General features: G+C 42.5%; 1 protein-coding gene across 3 annotated transcripts in view; it reads right to left on the bottom strand.

Moving 5' to 3' along the window:
• The window catches only part of CACNA1D (calcium voltage-gated channel subunit alpha1 D), a 365,621-nt gene extending 346,875 nt beyond the window's left edge, over positions 1–18,746 (bottom strand). For all 3 annotated transcript variants that reach the window (XM_054975338.1, XM_054975339.1, XM_054975340.1), the window contains exons 1-2: positions 18,562–18,746; positions 15,429–15,534 (exon numbers count right to left, since the gene is read on the bottom strand). In XM_054975338.1, the coding sequence (XP_054831313.1) occupies positions 15,429–15,534; positions 18,562–18,731 (276 nt within the window). In that variant the 5' untranslated portion in view covers positions 18,732–18,746. The remainder of the gene's footprint in view (positions 1–15,428; positions 15,535–18,561) is intronic.
• Positions 18,747–19,775: the final 1,029 nt, after the last annotated feature.

The following is a 19,775-nucleotide window of genomic DNA, read 5'->3' as shown; positions in this document are numbered from 1 at the left end:
GTTGTAAATTGGGAGTATGACACTGATACTTTCTTATAGAAACAAGGGGGAGGGGTCTTTATTTCAAGACTTTTCACACCTTCTCAATATGTAACAAAAAGTTACACAGAATTACATAAGAGTTTGTAGTATGCAGCATTTAGCTACGTGTTAAATAACTGACATTGTTGTACAGAGACATTGTTCCTGCTGCTTAGATGGCTGGCTGTAGTTTTTTTCTTATATGTGTATGTAAGTTGAAGACCACAATATTCAAATTAAAAAAAAACAGGTATCTTCTCCATCTGATTGGGATGTACATGGAAGCTCAAATACCACAACATCGTTCAAAAACAGGAAGCAACTGATTGTTTTAGAATGTCTAACACAGGAGAGGTAGAAATTTTAAAATAAAATGATGAATAAAGCTGGATTGACTCTAGAGATCTGTTTGTCAAAATGTGGTAAGATAATGAGGCTACATTTAATTTTGCCAATTTTAGATTTTCATAGAAGTTATGAGCATAATCTAGCAAATGACTCTCAACTCACGCATGCATTAAGTGCTATCCCTTGAACAAACCCCAATTCATCAGTCCTCCCTCTCCCACTATCACGAGGATTAGGCCTGCCAATTTGCCACTGCTCCAGCCAGTGGGGGGGAAATGTTTAAAAAAAATCTGTCAGTGACAGTGTGACACCACTTCCAGGGAAAACTCAAAAGAAATGTCAGTTCATTCTAGGAATTACCAAAAATTCTAAGGTTTTACCATACAGTTTCTCATAATTTCTAGAGACATGTTGTAAAGTTGATCATCAACCGTATCATCTGCCTGCAGGTCAGCCATTGTGCAAGGCAAGGGAGGGGGGGGGGAGCTGCTTCACTGGCAACAGGGTGGGAATGGTGTGTTCCACCAGTGGGGTGTGCCCTGGCGCTCCAGAAAAGCTCTCTGGAAATTCTTACAAGTGTTTGGTCACCTGCTCCCATTGGTGTGGCCCTAAGGCTTCATCAGTTTTGAGGCTTTCTTGCTCTGTCCCTTGATAAGTCCATGGGAGATGCCCATCCGACAGCTCTAGTGGATCCTCAGCTAGGTGACAATCTTGGGGGGTCTTGTTCTTGCCATTTCTTGAGGTCATTCACGTGGAGCCTTTTGGCATGCTTCCGGGATGGGCCACACTAGATTAGGTAGGCCCCAGCACTCAGAGGACCAGAAATGGACCTTGCCATAGGTCTCCTTCTTGCTTAGGTCCAAAGACCTGTCAACTGACCAAGGCTTTGTCGCCTTCCTGGAAGGTCCTAAGTTGGGTCTCCCGGTCATACCGAGCTTTCTGGCCCTCTTGTGCTGCGATTAGGCTGTGTCTGGCTGCTGCCTGGGCTGTAGGCATTTGCATAATTTCTGGATGTATGCCCAGGCCAGGAGGCCTGACGCTTCTCTTGGTGTGGTCCACTGCCTCTCCACCACTTCCAAGATCCCTCGGGGCCACCAGCTGTGCATCAGTTCAAATGCCCTGTACCCCATGGGGGCTTATGGGGTCTCCCAGATGGCAAACAAGAGGAGGTCGATGAAAAGGTCCCACTGTGTGGGTTTGTCCTGGGCTGGCTTCCACAGCATCCCCTGAAGGTCTGGTTGAACCGCTCAACCAAGCTATTCATTTGGGGATGGTAGATGGTAGCAAAAACTTGACTAATGCCTCGGGTTTTGCACAGCTGCCAAGTCACAGCTGCTGTAAACAGGGTCCCACAAACCATCAGGAGCTCACAAGGTAACCCCACTTGGGGAAAAAACTGCAGGGGGGTCCAGGTCACCTTTGAGGCCTGCATGGTGCACAGTGGGATGGCTTCGGGGTAGCAAGAAGCATAGTCCATCAGGACCAACACAGAGCGGCATCCTCAGGCTGTCCTAGGCAGCAGCCCAATAAAGTCCATAGCCACTCATTTGAATGGTGTTCGGACAGCTGGAAGTGGAGAGAAGAGGGCCCGTGGTGGGAGCTGGCTGGCAACCCATTGGCAGATGGAGCAAGAGCGGCAAAAAGATTTGATGTCATGAGCGATGGAGGGCCAAAATAACCAAGCCAACACGCGGGCGAGGGTGCTATTGGTCCCTTGGTGACCCACCCAGGCATAGTCTTGGGCAAAGGACAAGATGGTGCGGCTGAACTGCTGAGACACCAGGAGCTGCTGCGTCTCTGCCCCTGGGTCTCAACCAGATGGTACCAAATTCCCACTTCCCTTATTACCTGGGGGTACTGGCCAGCTCGCTCTCTGTCCCTCACCTCTCCCTCACTTAGTGCCACCCTGTCCCATAGATGTTCCAAGGAGACATCCATCTCTTGGGTAGCTCTGAAGGCAGAGTTGGCCACCCAGGACTGACAGGCTGCATCAGTACCCCTGGGGATCTGCTGGGCATGGCCACTGGGGATCTGCCGGGTATGGCCACTGCTACCGGTGTCTGCAAATCTGGGGGCTGTCCCAGCCCTGCTCTCGTGGTTCAGCCACTGTGAAATTTTCCAGCATGGCAACCACTTCTTTGAGCCTGGTGGGTTTCCTGCAGGCCACCCAGTATCGGGCCTGGGGAGGGTGGGACAATGAGCAGCTGTTCAAGGACTACTTAGTCCATGATGTTCATCTCCCCTTCAGTCACAGGCCATAACCATCGTAGGCAGCATCACACAGGGTCGTCATGAGTGCTCGGGGCAGTCGTACCTGCAGTAGGAGATTCCCCTGAACTTCTGTGGGTAGATGTCTGGGTCACATCGTAGTGGTCCAGTATGGCCTCTTTTAATTTCTTGTAGTCCACCCCCTCTTCTTTGGGGAGAGCTCTGAGTGCAGCTTGGACTTCGCTGGTCAGTGGGCGGCCACTGGGCCACTTCTGTGGTCCTCTCAAAGGCTTCCAAGAAGGCATCTATTTTGTCTTCATGCCCCAGCTTGGTCAAGCAAAGGGGGCCCCACAGGCCTCTCCGAAGTCCCGGCATAGGTCCCACAGCAACATGGTCTGGGCCTCATGCTGCTTGGTAGAGATATCACGTAGGATCCACCCTTGTTGCTTGGCCAGTAGGGTTATTATGTTCTGTAACAGGCAGCCTTGCTGGTTGGCTAGCGATTGCCCGAATTGGGCCAGGTTGAAGGTGGGACTTACCCAGTGACCCTGGATCCATTCTAAGTAGTGGCTAGGCTGCAGACAGGGCTCAGGTGCTTGTCCCTGGAAAGTGGGTGGCCAGAGGAGGGGCCTGCCATTGGTCCACCTGGGCGGTGGGGCAGATACGGGAGAGGTCTTACAGCAGGCAATGTGCCTGCATTTTCCACCATGTTATGAAACTCGTGGGCAACCACGTTGTCTGCCTGTGGGTCAGCCATTGCACAAGGTGATGGGAGGGAGCCACTTCACCAGCAACAAGAGAGAGTCCTGTATAGGCCACCTGGTTGGCCCTTGCTACGTCCCCCTTTTTCCCAAGGCTCCTCTCTTACGTGGCCTCAGATGCGGTGAGTGAGCAAGCAGGGCCACACTCCTAAGATCTTTCCACACCTGGGAGACTGCCCTTACATCAGGGACAGCCTTCCCACTCTCCTCCCCAGCCCAGAGATACTGAGCCCATTTTATACCCTCCCCCTAAAGAATATCCCACCCCACTCCCCAGGCTCCCGCCCCCAAGGTAAGCCCTATCACCTGTGCCAGGGGTAGCCAAAGGACCTTGCCCTACCCTCTGCAGGTGGCCAACGGACTCTTCACCTTACTCCTAGTTTTAAGGGCCACCCCACCTTGCTGAGTGGCATGCCTCTTTGGTTGGGGTGGCTGGCAACCATGGCCCATGGCCAATCCCTGCAGTTCCCACTCAGCCCGCCCCTCGTTTGCTCCATGGGGCCCAGGGGTAGGTCTGCCCATCAGCTGGCATCTGTCAGGGATCCTCGGGCGTTGAGGTTCCACGTCAACCTCCCCTACCCCACCAGGGTTGGAGTGCCTCCACTTCCGCTGGGCTCTTGCCCCCCCACCTCTCCCTGGGTCCTCTCTGCCTGCCGCTGCATCAGCTCTGGGGGCCGCTGGATGTCCCTTGTCCTGCTGAGTTCCACCCTTCTGTCTGCCTCCGCGTCAGCCACATCTCGACTTGCCTCCACCACCTTCTTCCCATGCCATGGTGCTCCCAGTGTCTCCTGGTGTGTTGGGGCTGTGGCATGGGCCACAAGGCCATCCAGGCGGGTCATTGGAGGGTCCAGGCAGCCCAACTCTGGACACACATGATGTCATTTTCAGGTTTCCCTTGGAAGTTATTTCAATCCATCGCCACTGGCACCCCCCCATATCCTTTCCCCTCTGTACTCCCACCTGTTGCCACGCTTAGCAACCCTAGTGAGGATTAGTGAGGTAACAAGAATTCCAAGCATTTAAGAATGTGCTATATAAACATGAAACATAATTATTATGTCAAGTTGATGGCTGTATGTATTTCAGAAAATTCTTGGAAAAAACCTTAGGCTTCACTTTCGCATCTTGTGTATTAGCTTTCATTTTGCAAGACTATCACAACAACAATTATCCACATCAGATATTTTTGAGCAAAATTACTATTCATGAAATACCACCTTGACACTGAATCTAATCATATAAATGGAAGAACAGGTGGCTCACCATCTATCCTAAGTGTTACTGAAGACAGTAGGCTTAGACTCTGCCTAAGAATGCACTGTTAGTCATCCCCATATCAGCAGCCATTAACGTTTATGAGGTTTTTGATTCCAAAAAGAAGACATGAACGGGCTCAAATACTGTAAAGAGACTGTGGAATAGTACAGACTAGGGCTGTAAACTTTGGGTTTCTGACTGGGTTTTTTAACCCAAATCAGGCCCTATTTGGAAAGATTTGGGATTCCCAAATTGGCCCCAGCACTGCTGAGTGTATTCAGTAATCCCGAAACAAAGCCTTGTGAAGCAATTCGTATCACTTCAGGAAGCTTCGGGCAAAGCAGTAGCAGCCACAGCACTTTTCTAGCTGTTTGCATTTGCAAACAGCAAGAAAAGTTTCACGCTTCCTGCCCCGCCGCTTTTTTCACCCAATAGGAGGGGGAGGAGGGAAAAGGATTGCTTTCAAATGCCCGCCACTTTTCAGCTGACGGTAGGAGGATCCCCCTCTCTAGCTGAAAAAAGCTGCTTTCAAACGCCCGCAACTTTTGAAAGTGGGGACATTTGAAAGCAGCAACACTTTTCTTGCCACACAAGAAAAGTGTTGCTGCTTTCAAATGCAAGCAGCTTTTTTCAGCTCAGGGGAAGTGAATCCCCCTTCCATCAGCTGAAAAGTGGTGGGCATTTGAAAGCAATGCTTGCTGAATTGAGTTTCGGAGCGCTCCATAAAGATTCCCGAATTTTTACAGAGCATACTGAAGTGTTTAAACACCCGAATCCCAAAGTGGCTTGCTGCATTCGGATACAGGTTATCCCAATTTTTTTTCCTGCTTTGGGTAAACCCTATCCCTACAAAGCCATCACTAAAGTTCTACTACTTTAAAAAAATAAAAATGTGAATATTGTTATATTTCACAGAGCCCTTACAATACAACAGTATTTTTAAAAAGCATATATCCTCTCCTCCTAATCTTGTGATTCTTCTAATTAGAGCAGCAATTTATTTTCTCAAAAAACCTGTGAGATAGGTTATGCTGAAACATAACGTAATGCCAAATGCAGAGTATGGTTGTTGGTACAAACTTTCCACAGTTTGCTACAAAACAAGAATAGAGACAAAGTCTGAGCATATGAGGAGAGCAGGTTAGACTAACTCATTCACACAACCCAAACTAAAACCTGGCATTATATATGAGGCTGTGACTTGCCCAAAATTACCCACTGTTTACTGTTCTAGAACAGAGGTAGTGAACCTTTGGCATGTGTGCTGAGCAGTGCCATGCCAGACCACTTTGCTCAGCATGCAAGAATGCCCTGGTGCTAGCAGTGCTACTGAGGCTCAGCTTGTTCCCAATGCGTCTGGCCAAGTCCAAACCTAATCACTGGACCCCATATTTTGCTTGCTGACACACCAGCATCTTCACAGGTAGATGTTTTTGGTATCGAGGCCAAAAAAGTTGCTATACTTACCCTAACATCTATACCACACTAGCACACTGATTCTCAGGTTTTGCTGAATACCACCACCTCCAAGTGAAATATTATTCAGTTAAGCATTTCCAATGTATTATTTCATTAACCTTACTTATAGACAGGTGCGCTGATTTGAAGTATTTTTTCATTACACCCAGCCGGTTCTTGGTTTATATATTATATTCTGAATAGGCAAAAATAAACCCCACCTACTACCATAACACTGTAGCAGTACAACAGCAGAGCACAGTAGGAAGAATGAAAGATAAGAATAGTGAAAAATCAAAGGTGAGAACCACAAGGACAGGTAAGGTTAAATAGGGCAAGTTACTAAAACAACAAATGTCAAGCAAACCTGTAAGGAACTACAAAGACATGAAAGCAGAAAAGCCACAAACGCTTAGTAGATATAAGCCACAGATAAAGAACACTGCTTAGATAAGATCAGATTGTGACATGAAATCCATGGAGAAAAAGAAGAAAATCTGTGTTGCACTCTCATTGACATTTTGTTCCAGAAAACAATGTCCTGTATACAAAAAGAAGTATCTTCTGTGTAGGGTTCAATATGCATTTTTGTGTCAGGAGAATCTTATTAAAATCAAAATAGTCATAAATGTTTTTTAAAAATTTGTAGAAAGCATTTCTATGACCAAGGCCAAATATAAACAGTACAGATCTTCAAGATATGATCTAATTAATATTACTGATTACCTCAGAGAGATGCCACATTAGACAATTTAAAGATATATTAGGCTACGCTGGAGTATAGAAAAATCTTGTTCTACTGTATTTCAACAGCCAATTCAGATTGTCTTTTAAAAGAAAATGGATTTAAAATTTCATTTGTATAGCACAGGACTGTAACTTTCGTCTGAATAGCTTAACTTCTGCGAATTTTAAGCAAAGTAATGTACACACATTGCTTAACTGAGTTATGTGTGTGGGTGACTAAGAATGTGCAGGCACATGTTCTAAAAACATATTTACTTCACAAATAAAAAATGATTTAACAGTCATTTTTCTCCACAAAAAAATCTGGTAACTGTAGTTCTGTGAGGGGGCAATACAAAACAAACTATATCAGCACCCTCACCAAACCAAAACTTTCAGAATGATTTGGAGGAACCATAATAAGGTTACCAATATAAAGTAAATATTAATTTTTATAGATATGCTCAGTATCCTATTATGCTCCAATATCAAAAGTTACATTTTCAAGTAAATACGCAGTGAAGGAAAGAGCTTTCCTAGAGATACCCTCCATAATCATTCCATCATTTAAGATAAGAAATGAGGAAGAAACAAAGCATGGCAGGAAACAACACCTGTAAGAATTGTCAGTCTTCTCCCATCCCACAGCAATATCACAAAGATGGTAGGATGTTTTGAAGGTCTTTCATTCATAGGGTTTCCGTAAATCGGAAGCAACTGGAAAGCACACCCAACCTATGCCTCTCAGAGTGATTAACTGAACAGTTTATTGCAAATTATTCAAAAAGTATTTTTGTCATTTTAAACCTACTTGCTTTGGTCCAATGGCATGAACACGGAACATTTTGGGCTGCATGCACAGAATCTTTTTAGGAAAAAAAAATAAAATACAAGCCTGCTAATTAGCTGTTTGTTAGCCGTTTGTCATAGAGGGGAGTGTTAGGGACGTAAAAATCCTGGCAATGTTTTTTACCTTTTAAACAAGATGAGGTCTTCATTTCCTAATCTACATAAAAAGTTCTAAGGCACTGTTATGTTTTAAACAGCTACACCTCTTATACAGTCTCTTTAATCTGTGTTTTGTTAACAAATCATTAAGCTATCAAATGTTTCTTCTTTACTCACTGTACTACACTGCCGGGGCAGAGCTATCTTTCTGCTTGCAACAGCAAGTGAAAGAGAACTTCGTAAAAAAAGACAGATGGGAAAATTGGTTGTCAGCCACCAAGGCTACAATCTCAATGGCTACCAGGCAAATTCATACATTGAAAATTCTTTTGTTAGAGTAACAGTCCTTGGAAATACATGTGCTGTGTTCATTTTCCTTCCTTTCTCATGTATGGTTCAGATATAATTTTTTTCCTACTCCAGCAAACTATAGTTTGTCGTTCTGTCCAAATCATAAACCATGAATAGGGATGTATGATTCTGTATATATACACTAAATATATAGCCAGATAATACTTTATCAGCATTATCTAGCTATACCAAATATATCTGGACAATCCTGAATATATTTGGGTAAACTGAATAGTAATGCTGGATAAATCCTAATATATTTGGGTTCATCCAGCAATCGCAGGACCAACCAGTTTAAAGCAGGCTGGCTGGCTTCTCCAACCTCTTTTCTTCTTTCCAGGGCTTTTTCTCCCAGGGGAGGGGGGGCTGAAACAGAAGGAAGGAGGAGTGACTGACTGACTAATGGGTGAAAGAGCTCTACTACTCTGGCCAATCAGGGATTCTTTGATGGGAAAGAGCCTTTTTCAAATCTAGAAGGACATAAAAAGCAGGCCTGGCTCAGAGAAGACTCCATTTTGAATGAGTTTTTTGGTGACTGGAGAAAATATGCTGTGAGTGTGTGCTATGCCTCTGGTGCTCTCTGCCATTTGGACTGACTACTGCCTGTCTGGACCTTTTAGAGTGCTGTTGCTGCCTGCCTGCAGTATGTCCTGAGAGAATGAAGGAAGTGCTCCTGCCTGCCTGGAGGACCACCTGAGGATCTTCACCAGCTTTGAGAGTCTTAGAGACTCATTTTTTCCAGTTTTGGGGGAAGGAGGAGGTTGGCCTTGTGTTGGGTTGGGGTAGGGTAAAGGGCAATATTTTTCTTAACTGAAGTTTAAATTTAATAATTGCTTTTGCTGATATGGGAATTTCTTTTGCCTGGTAATTTGCTGTTGAGAGTTGATTGCTAGTCTTTTGGGGGGATTACTTTTTTGTTTCTATTCATTTTTGAGGGATTGGTAGAGTATCCAGACTGCAGAACCTTATAATTATGGGAAACTTCAACTCCTTCAATGTGTGCTGGGAGACAAGCTCGGAAGCTACAAGGGGCTTGGCCTTACTAGACTTAATATTAACTAACAGGGAAGAATTGATAGATGGGGTGAAGGTTGTGGGGAACTTAGGGGGAAGTGACCATGTCCTCCTTGAATTCCAGTTGCTGTGGGGGGCCAAGGAAATTCGTAGCAAGACTTGTAGGTTAGATTTTCATAGGGCCAACTTCAATGAACTCAGAGGCTTGATGAGAGTCATTCCGTGGGGGAGTGTACTGGAAGGGAAAGGAGCAAGTGAAGGGCGGGCTCTTCTTAAACATGAGCTTTGGCAAGCTCAAGCCCTCACTATTCCAGCAAGACGGAAACATGGTAAGGGCTCCAAGAAACCAATGTGGATGAACAAAGAGCTTCAGAATAAGCTAAGGGAGAAAAAGGAAATGTTCAGGAAATGAAGAGAAGGACAGACCTCTAAAGAGAAATATATGAGGGTTACTAGGTACTGCAGATCAGCCATCAGAGAAGCCAAAGCTCAGTATGAGTTGGGTCTGGCCAAGGAGGCTCGCCTCAATAAGAAAACTTCTACAGATATGTGAAAAGCAAATGCAAGGTAAATTGGACTGCTGTTGGGAGTAGAAGGAGAAACTCTAACGGAGGACAGAGAAAAAGCAGACAGGCTTAATGACTTTTTTGCCTTTGTTTTCTCCCGGAAGAACTCAAGCCCATCTAGAGATGCTAGAAGACATAACAGGACACCTGGGGGCCTAGTTGACATTGACAGAGAGGTTGTGGAGAGGCACCTGGCTGCACTGGATGAATACAAATCCCCTGGGCTGGATGGTGTGCACCCAAGAGTGCTCAAAGAACTTTCTAGAGAACTTGCAGAGCCTCTGTCCATCATCTTCAAGGCCTCCTGGAGGACTGGGGATGTGCCACAAGATTGAAGAAGAGCGGATGTTATCCCAATCTTTATGAAAGGGGAGAAGGATGACCTGGGAAACTACAGGCTGGTCAGTCCGACTTCTGTTGCTAGGAAGATATTAGAGCAGATTTTAAAGGGATCGATCTGTAAGCATCTGAAGGACAGCTTAGTGATCCGTGGAAGTCAACATGGTTTTGTCCCCAATAGATCTTGTCAGACCAACCTGGTTTCCTTCTTTGATCGAGTGACGAGCTGACTGGATCGTGGGAACTCTGTTGACGTGATTTACCTGGATTTCAGTAAAGCTTTTGATAAGGTCCCCCATGACATTCTAATGGGTAAACTGGAAGACTGTGGACTGTAGGACAGTTCAGTGGATAGCGAACTGGTTAGAGGACCGCACCCAAAGAGTGGTGGTTAATGGCGTTTCATTAGATTGGAGGTGTCCAGTGGGGCGCCGCAGGGCTCGCATTTTGGGCCCGGTACTTTGCTGAAACAATAAAGCAATCAATATTTTTATCAATGATGAAGGGGGGAAACGGGCAACTCATTAAATTTGCTGATGATACCAAATTGGGAGGAGTGGCAAACACCCAAGAAGATAGAGTTAAAATTCAACAAGACCTGAATACACTGGAGAAGTGGGAAGTTGTGAACAGGATGCAATTTAACATACATAAGTGCACAGAATTATATCTGGATGGGGGATACACTTCTGGGTAGTAGTGTATGTGAAAGAGATCTTGGGGTGAGAGTGGACTGTAAACTAAATATGAGCAGTCAGTGTGATGCGGCGACAAAAAAGGCAAACTCGGTCTTGGGTTGTATCAAAAGGGCCATTGCATCGAAATCACAGGAGGTCATAGTCCCTCTCTATACTGCCCTGGTCAGGCCACACCTGGAGTACTGTGTGCAGTTCTGGAGGCCTCACTTCAAAAAGGATGTGGACAAAATTGAGAGGGTGCAGAAGAGAGCGAGGAGGATGATCAGGGGTCATCCCTTCAAGGAAAGGCTGAGTGAGGGCCTTGGGAATGTTTAGTTTGGAGAAGAGGAGATTGAGGGGAGGACATGATTGCTCTCTTTAAATATTTGAAAGGCTGTCATTTGGAGGAGGACAAGGAGCTGTTTCAGTTGGCAGCAGAGGATAGGACTCGAAGCAACGGGCTTAAATCACATGCAGAAAGGTACCTGCTGGATATTAGGAAAAACTTTTTCACCATCAGAGTAGTTCAAAAGTGAAATCAGCTGCCTAGGGAGGTAGTGAGCGCTCCTTCATTGACAGTTTTCAAGAAGAGACTGGATGAATATTTGTCAGGGATGCTTTAGGCTCATCCTGCATTGGGCAGGGGGTTGGACTAGAAGGTCTGTATGGCCCCTCCCAACTCTGTGATTCTGTGATTCTTGGGTGGGGGAATGATGGTTTGAAAAGTTTCTTGTAGTTTGCTTAGTTACTACTATTCTTGTAGCCGGGGGGTGGGGCGTGTGCTTTTTTCCTGGATTGAAGAGTTCCTAGTTACTGTTCATTTTTTAGAGTTTTCCTCTTCTAGGAGGGTGGGGAATTGCCTTTTAACTGTTAGAAGTGTGCTGTTCTACACTGCAATTGTTGGCTAGTGGACTTCTGGGGTGCTCTCTTGTTGGGTTGATCTTCCTGAGTAGTAGTTGTTGCTAGGTAGAAAACCAGCATGAAGACACTTGGTCCAGTTGACACACCATAAAATGCACACTCCACGCTGGAATCTTCTCCCCCTCCCTCAAAAAAAACCCACCAGCCTAACCAGCACACTTCTTGGACCTTGGCACAATTCTGTGCAGAAAATTAAGAAGAGCAGCACCAAAAATGTTCTCTTGCCACTGGAAGATTCAAAGAAATGTTAAAGTAGAGGATCTCACAACATATATGTGCCTGTGTTAACCTAAAACAAGCAGAAGAAAACCCACAGAAATACCCAAAGTGAAACTAGTGAATGTTGTTGTGTTGCTCATGTGTCCTGTTAGGGTGTGTACAGGGGTGGAAGGGAACAGGAGGACCAGTGATAAAGGGTAGGCAGCTTCTGCAGATCTGTCTCAGAGCTCCTCTGAGCCAGTGAGTAACAGTGTAGACTGCAGACTGCAGAGAGAGGAGAACATTGATTACTCAAAAGTACCCCTCCCTCTCACTTTCTGAGGCCTTTCATGAGAGAGGAAGCCATTCATACTAAGTTACAACTGTGTTTGCTTGCCACTGCCTTGCGCAGGATTCCTGGTTCTGCTGCTGTGCGGTTGGTGTGCTTGGTTCTGTTCCATGGTGTTCCCATACTGGCCCTGTGTCCTGCCTGGTTTCTATGAGTGAGACTGGTTCTGTATGGCTTGCAGCAGTGTCCCGTGTTTCACTTTGGTTCTGCTGAGATTCTCTAGTTTGGCATTCGTTCTGTTGGGCTTTGTTGGTTCAGCTTGCATTGGGACTAGTTTTTGGCCAGGGACCACCCCTGTGTGTTTGATTAAGGTTTCTTTCCCCTAGAAAGTCTTGGAATTTTCCCCCCATAGGAAACACTGGAGAGTGGCTGGGGCCCATAGAATGGACTCCTGGATCATCTTCTTGAAACTTGAGGGATCTTTAGTGGACAGGGAGGACTAGGTTCCCTGCAATTCTAGTGACGTTTGCTTGAAAAATGGCCCTTCAGATAGGTTCCCCCACAGGGAATAATGGACCAAATATATTCAGTTTCCTGAATAAAAAAATGAATCTGAATACTAAATTGGTATTTGTGGAGCCAAATAGCAGTAATACCAAATATTTATGGTATTCCTGATACCCAAGTCCAAATAATCCCCCCTCCCCCAGCTTTTTGCTGCACACATCTAACCATAAATTCTTTTCTGGGCTCCAACCCAGAATCCCAACCCAATATTAAACTTTGGCTTGAAATGCTGGTTTTGAGGACAGCAAACAAAATATAATTTGTGATTTGGATGTAACAACATGCTATGGCTTGCTGCAAAAGAAGAAATGATTAATTTCCAAGACATGTGGGAGAACAGTCTGGCCTGAAGATAGTCTCTGGGTTAAAAACCGACAACCCTAACCACAAGCATGTTAACAATTAGTACCTTTAAAGATGATCTAAAAGCTTCAGCATATGTAGAATTTTGCTCCCTACTTCTTAGCAGTGACAAATTGCAGGAACCAAGTTAAACCAGTTGCAAAGTTACTTTTGAGTGAAATTCAGGGTTGCCTGCTTATTACTGCTTATTATTAGGCACAGCGTATACATACAGCAATATGCCATCCATCAGCAGCAGAATGCCCACCTGTATTTACAGCTGGTAAAATTCACTAAAAACAAAGCATGATACAGATGAAATCAGTTATACATTGCACAATTATATGCTATGTTTTTTTAAAGTTCGTATAAATAACACATACCTTCAAAAATGTTTTACTCAAATTGTCTGATGCCTAAACAGTTATTATATATGCATAAGAGAAGAACTTTAAAAGGTTTACTCAGAAGGAAGTCCCATTTTAGTCAATTTGGCTAATGCCTAGGAATGTGTTTTTAGGATTGCAGCCTACACACAAACTTCAAAGAAGCATGTAGCCATGATTTGTGATGAAATATGTTTTTTGTATAATATACACACAAAGTCCAAAAAACCCCCAGCAACTACCAATACCAAAGAATCTCTGACAAACACAGAGCTTATTCTTGTTTAAATAAACCTCATATTAGTGTTTAAAACTGAGAGTGAGTTATTCAAAAATGAAATATTTAACTCATCCTAGAAATAGGGTTAAAAGATTTAACTTAACCCTTTATTTAAAAAAAAAAACTAACAAAGGCTAAAAATATAAAACTACCAGCTTCTGGTGCAGACAGATGCCTCACCCAATTCAAGCTATGTTTTATTATATTAGTTATTAGCAGCATAGAGCTCTTGGCAGATAGATAACAATGCAGAGATTTGTGCCCTAAATTTCCGAGAGCAAAAACAGACTGTTGATTGGCTCAGACGCACAGCTACATAAATTGTTCCTTACAGTGACCCAAATTGTTTTGCCTTTTCTCAGAGTTTTTATCATCTGTAGCTGTTTAAAATCATAGTTTTGATAAATGAGAAACACATCACATTGATCAAAAATATAGAAAATTGCATTCTCTAAGCAAACTGGCAACAAATTTAAATTGGCTTTTCTAAAGGATGTGTCTTCACTGGTGCAGAGCTCTGCATTGACAAATATTTCCCAAAGGAAAAATAAACCTACGCTGTTTACAACCTGCTGGCTTTATCTGGCATTCCTTGTGCATAAAATCTCAAACGGATATTTAAGTATACAAAATTTGCATACTCAGAATTTCTGGGTTTTTACTGTTTGGTTAAATGTGGAACACGGATTTACTATATACTGAGGAAGCTGTATAGTGCTATAAAATGTACTGATTTAATAATATGCAAAATAATATTGTGATTTTAGTCAGTAAAATAGTGGTGCAAGCAATAAACAATGATTCCCATATTTGGCAGCCAAATCCAAGGTAGTAGTTCTCATAAAGGCACTGTGAACCACTTAGATTTCTCAAGTGGGGGGGGGGAATCTTTGTAATTTGCAGCCTCCCCTCAGAAGCCAAACATTTCTATTTACATAGAAGGCTTGCATGAGAAGTTTGGTTCCATTTTAACACAAATGTGGTTTTCAAAAATGACTCAGCCGTGTAAAAACATAGATGACATAGGACCTCATAAGGAATATTCCACCACTTCAAGCAAGTTCAAATCAGCTCCAAAGCCAAGTCACTAAACTATTCATGAATTTTGTAGTCTCGTAACCTTGATTTCAAGGTAGATAAATATATACACAAGCACACATACAACTTTTACAGAGGCCAATGCCCCCTAGAAATCTCATTTAAAGCAACAGCATTCTCATTATACAACCTAGCTTTAAAATATATGCATTCTTTTTAAAACATCACTGTCATGAATTATTAATCCTTCTCCAGTTCTATTTTCTAATTAGATGATGATATATATTATGAAATAATTTACAGAGTACATATCAGTTGGCATGAAACACTCAACATGCTCAAGATTTTGGTTAAAAACCAGAAATGTAATGAAACTAATTAATGCAGAAATGCAAAGTTTATGAGAGAATAATCAAAAGATTAAAGAGCACTAAGACAGCAACAAACATGTAACATAAATGGCAGCAACATATAAATCCAATTACAATCTTCCCTAAAATGCATTTGTATTGCCTCAGAAAGGCATTATCATAAAATCATATCCTTTATATCAGAAACCAGAGTGTGCCTACTGCAGTCGGCCACCAAAACAGTAAAATGTATTAAATATGTTATATTTCACATTTTCCTCCACAACTATATGTATAACCAGTTCTTACAATTTCTCTTTTTAAAAGTCTCCATACACAAAATAAAAAACACAAATACAGAATGGGAATCCAAAAATACTTACCAAGTTATGGTTAGTTGAATTAGAATCATCTTCAGGAAATGGGATGTAAACAGCTAAGGCCACACAATTGGCAAAAATAGCCAATAATATAAATATGTCAAACGGTCTGAAATATCTTGTTAAGGGACATCCAGTACTGGAATATGTACACATAAAATCCAGAATAATTTCATGTTTGTTTCCAAAGACAGACCAACATGTGCTTGTCCATCTTTTGATAAGACAGGAGCTACCCGCTGGTCCTGAACTTCCATTAAAAATAATTCCATAACATTTCATTATGTTTTTAGTAGAATTTGTACATTACATTAGTTTGCAAAAAGTGTATTTTATATTAAATTCTTTAAAGTAAATCTAATACTTAATCAATAGGCTGACAAGTTAGTTATCAATATATATAATTAGTTTTAATAGACGTTACATACGTATAATTACAAAAGAATAAAAAGTCAGAGTGATGTTTGTATACTAAAGAAAAGGAGAAACTAGTAGTTCTGTTCTGTGAAAGGCAGTGTTAGGAGCTGTTAACTCTCAGCACCTGACGAATCTGTCGCAATTCAAAATGGCTGCACTCTGATTACATACAGATATAAGAAGCGAATCTGCCTGACCGTCTGTCAAATCTAGTACTGTCAATATTGAACATTTAGAAATCTCATAAGGAAAATTCCAGAGTTTGAGAGAAAGGCTTTTCTCAGAACTCTCTGGTTTTCATACCTCTTTACTTTGACTGTAGTTGGACTTTTAATTAACAAGGACAGAATTTAGGGCCTTGTCAAACAAAGCAAAGACTCTGCTGCTGAGAAAGAACTCTCCTTAAGAGAAGATGTAGAGGCACTGCAGTTACTCTGCTGTCCCAAACAATTTACATAGCAAAAACAGACAGCCTGTCACTAGGAATGTTATTATCTCATTCAAAACTAGCAGGACTAGATGGTCCACCACAAAGTACTCAGTTGTCCATCACCAAACTATGGTCTACCATTTATCTACTAATCTCAGGTTTAAAGTAATACATGCATCTATTTATTTAACAACTAATTTGTGATAATGGTGTGTGCGGGGGGGGGATCTAGTTTAAAAGATAAATGTACAGTGGTTTCCATTAAGGGTTATAATTTGAACCTCCAGTACAACTCCTTTGCAGTGATACAAATTACTATAGGTTGTTCCATAGGTGTAGCATCACAATATTTGCATAATATAAACCTGACCCTCTCTCCTCTTTGGTCACTGTTTGACAGAAATAACAGAGAAGAGCATGAGCCCACTTCTCTCTTGGCTGCCATTTCATAGCAGCAGCCATGAAGCAGAGTACTACACAAGTGCCATTTTTTGCATAATAGTCCTTATTTAAATATGCCATTGATGAGCAAAAAAATTTATGAACAGCCTCAAATTTCCCCACACCAGTCTACCATGCTCTAAATAAGAACCAAGCAGCTGAAGACCTTTTTTTAAAAAAACACCCACATATCGTTTTGTGAGGGCATGCTAAAAAGCATGATTTCCAGTTGTTTCCATAATCAAGGACATCAAAGGTTGTTTCAGAGGATTCCAGTCTGAACCACTGGCATCAGCTACTGATTATGAACAGGAGCTACTAGGTGTTCTTCAGTACCATCTTGAATGAAGTTACACCTTTCTAAAAGCACAGAAGTCAATAGGATTAGAAAGATGTAACTCTTCTTAGGTTTGCATACCACAGGTTCCTAAAGCCAAGCTTCTCTCGTGACTCTCCTTGTGATGTAACTTTACTCAACTCTGTACTCCTGAAATATGGAGGAACTATAAGTGCATGATCATTGAACTAAGCTGAAACAAACATTTCATGTTTCCTACCCACAAGTATCCAAGTTTCCATCATATTACCATATGTCCAAATCAGGAGGATTTGAGTCCAGTGGCAACTTAGAAACCAACAAGATTTTCAGGACGTAAGCTTTTAAGAGTCAGAGCACCCATTTGAAGAAGGAAGCTCTGACACTTGAAAGCTTACACCCCGAAAACTTTGTTGGTCTCTTAAGATGCCACTGGATGCAAATTCTGCTGTTCTAAGACTGACCAGCACAGCTACTCACCTAAAAATGTCCAAAACAGTGTGAAGTGAATTGAATTTATAAATCTCATGATTGTCAATTGAGTAAAAAGCTGTCAGTAAAAATGCTGGAATCTGGAAACATACTACACATTTTATTTTGCCATGTCCACATCATAAGATGAGTTTAGAAAGTCCTAGATTGTCTAGTCAAGCTTCTCACTGTCAGAATTATAGCCAGTCTGTGTCATATTGAGACATGTAGTGGTGATATCATACAAATATAAATATATAGGCCATTGCAATATAACTGAGTGTGCTTTAACAGGATAATGGCACCATGACTATTTTACATGGGCACATTCACCTTAGCTAGGAAGAATAAGGAGAACAGATATATAAATGAAAAATTTATGGCTCTAACAGCTAAAATAACACATGGGTCATTTCCACTGAAATTAGCAACCTAATGTATGCACAGTTATCAGCAGAATTACATGCAACCTTTTGCTGGCAAAATTACATATTAACCATCTCACCCACAACCAATACATATATAATTTCCCAACAGGGCAAATGATGGCTCCTTGGAGCCAATTCAGTTCAGGAAAATGGCACTACGCCCTCCCCTTTCTGTGATCCAATCTGCAGCAACATGCCTGGAAAGCTTTTAAAAAAAAAAGGACTGGGAGCTCTGTACAGGGAACTCCCAGCATATTATCTGCATATCAACCTGGGTACGTTATAAATTGGCTGGAAGAAAGGACAGATGGACAAAACCTGCTTAATCCATTGTTGCTTCATCATTTTTAAGTTCAAAATCACCCTTTTTAACCTACAGGGAAAGAAATAAGGGCCTTGCACTTTTCCCATGTGTGCACATACAACTGAAGAAACAACTTGGAAATGGTGATAATGAGGTAAAATACAAAATTAAGGAGCAAGAGTAAAACAACCTGCTTCTACTCCAAGTCACAGTCCATCCAGGCTGATTTGAGTTTTGAAAAGCACAGCACACAACACTGCATGTAGCTGGAGCCTATTTCTTGGATACAGTTTTGACTATTTAGCGAACCAATTCCACCAAAAGGATACTTCCATTCTACTATACTAATGCAGGCTCTTCGGATTGGGTTATTGAGGGATAAACAGAAAAGAGCACGAGCTGGCCGACTGTTGGATGTGTTACCCTGTTTTTTGCTCTTGGCATATTGCTGGCGTTTTCTTTGGGACAGAGATCCTACAGGTTGAGCTGCAGTGCTCATACTTTGGGCAGCCTTGGCTTGTCTAGCAGCATCAATCGCAGCTTGCCAAGTTAGCCTGGGTGGTGCTGAGCTGTTTGACTGGAGAGTTGGTACGTCACCAGGAAGAGGAATTCTGGTGCTATTTGCATAGCTTGCGTCTGTGAAAAAAGGAAAGGAATAAGATCCATTATTCTGGTTTTTAATAATCTTATTTTTTTCAAGCTACTTGTGAGGTGTTCTTTATCTTTTTTTCAAGACTGCCTTCAGAAAAAAAAGCCCACAGATTCTTTCCACCATGATTTAAAAGTTCAGGAATTAGCTCTACAAATGTATTGTCGAAGGCCTCCCGCCATTAGCATTCCACACCCTGGGAAACTCTTACAGAATGACTCAGCTCAACCCCACCCCTCCTGAGTAGATACAAATGACCTACATCTTTTCCACACTGTGACACTGAGAGATCTCTGTCTTTTGGTGCTACACCTCTGAAGATGCCAGCCACAGCTGCTGGCGAAACGTCAGGAACTACAATGCCAAGACCACGGCAATACAGCCCGGAAAACCCCCAACAACCATAGCTCTACAAATATTAGCATCTGTCTAGATGTTTTGTGAAATTAACAAATAAATGCTTTATCTCTTGACTCCTCCCAATTAAAGAACCATTTTAATGTAACTTGCAGAAATGGGTGACAGCCTGAACATCATAACATTTTATAACAAACATGTGCTCATTATCTTCCTTTTAACTATAAGAACAAGCAAGGTATTCTTTTACTATAAATTTCTAGAAAGGAGGGAGGGTTGCCATGTCAATCTGTTGCACCAGGATTTCTTTTTGTGCATCATTTCAACCTCTACAGTTACTAGAATGTATACCTTATAAGCAAATGTAATCCATCAAACACTGAAGCACCTTGCGGTAAAACACCAACCCGATTTCTCCCTCAAGTTCAACAGAAGAACCAGGCCTCTCTGACTTCATGCTGCACTATAAAATTCTAAAGGTGAAGCATGAACTCAGTAGCAAGAGGGAGGAAGAAGGGTCACTACAGTGACCAATGT

Source organism: Eublepharis macularius, chromosome 4, assembly GCF_028583425.1.
Source record: "Eublepharis macularius isolate TG4126 chromosome 4, MPM_Emac_v1.0, whole genome shotgun sequence".
Classification (NCBI taxonomy): domain Eukaryota; kingdom Metazoa; phylum Chordata; class Lepidosauria; order Squamata; family Eublepharidae; genus Eublepharis; species Eublepharis macularius.
Note: the sequence above shows the minus strand (reverse complement) of the source record. Positions and strands in the feature narration are given on the sequence as shown.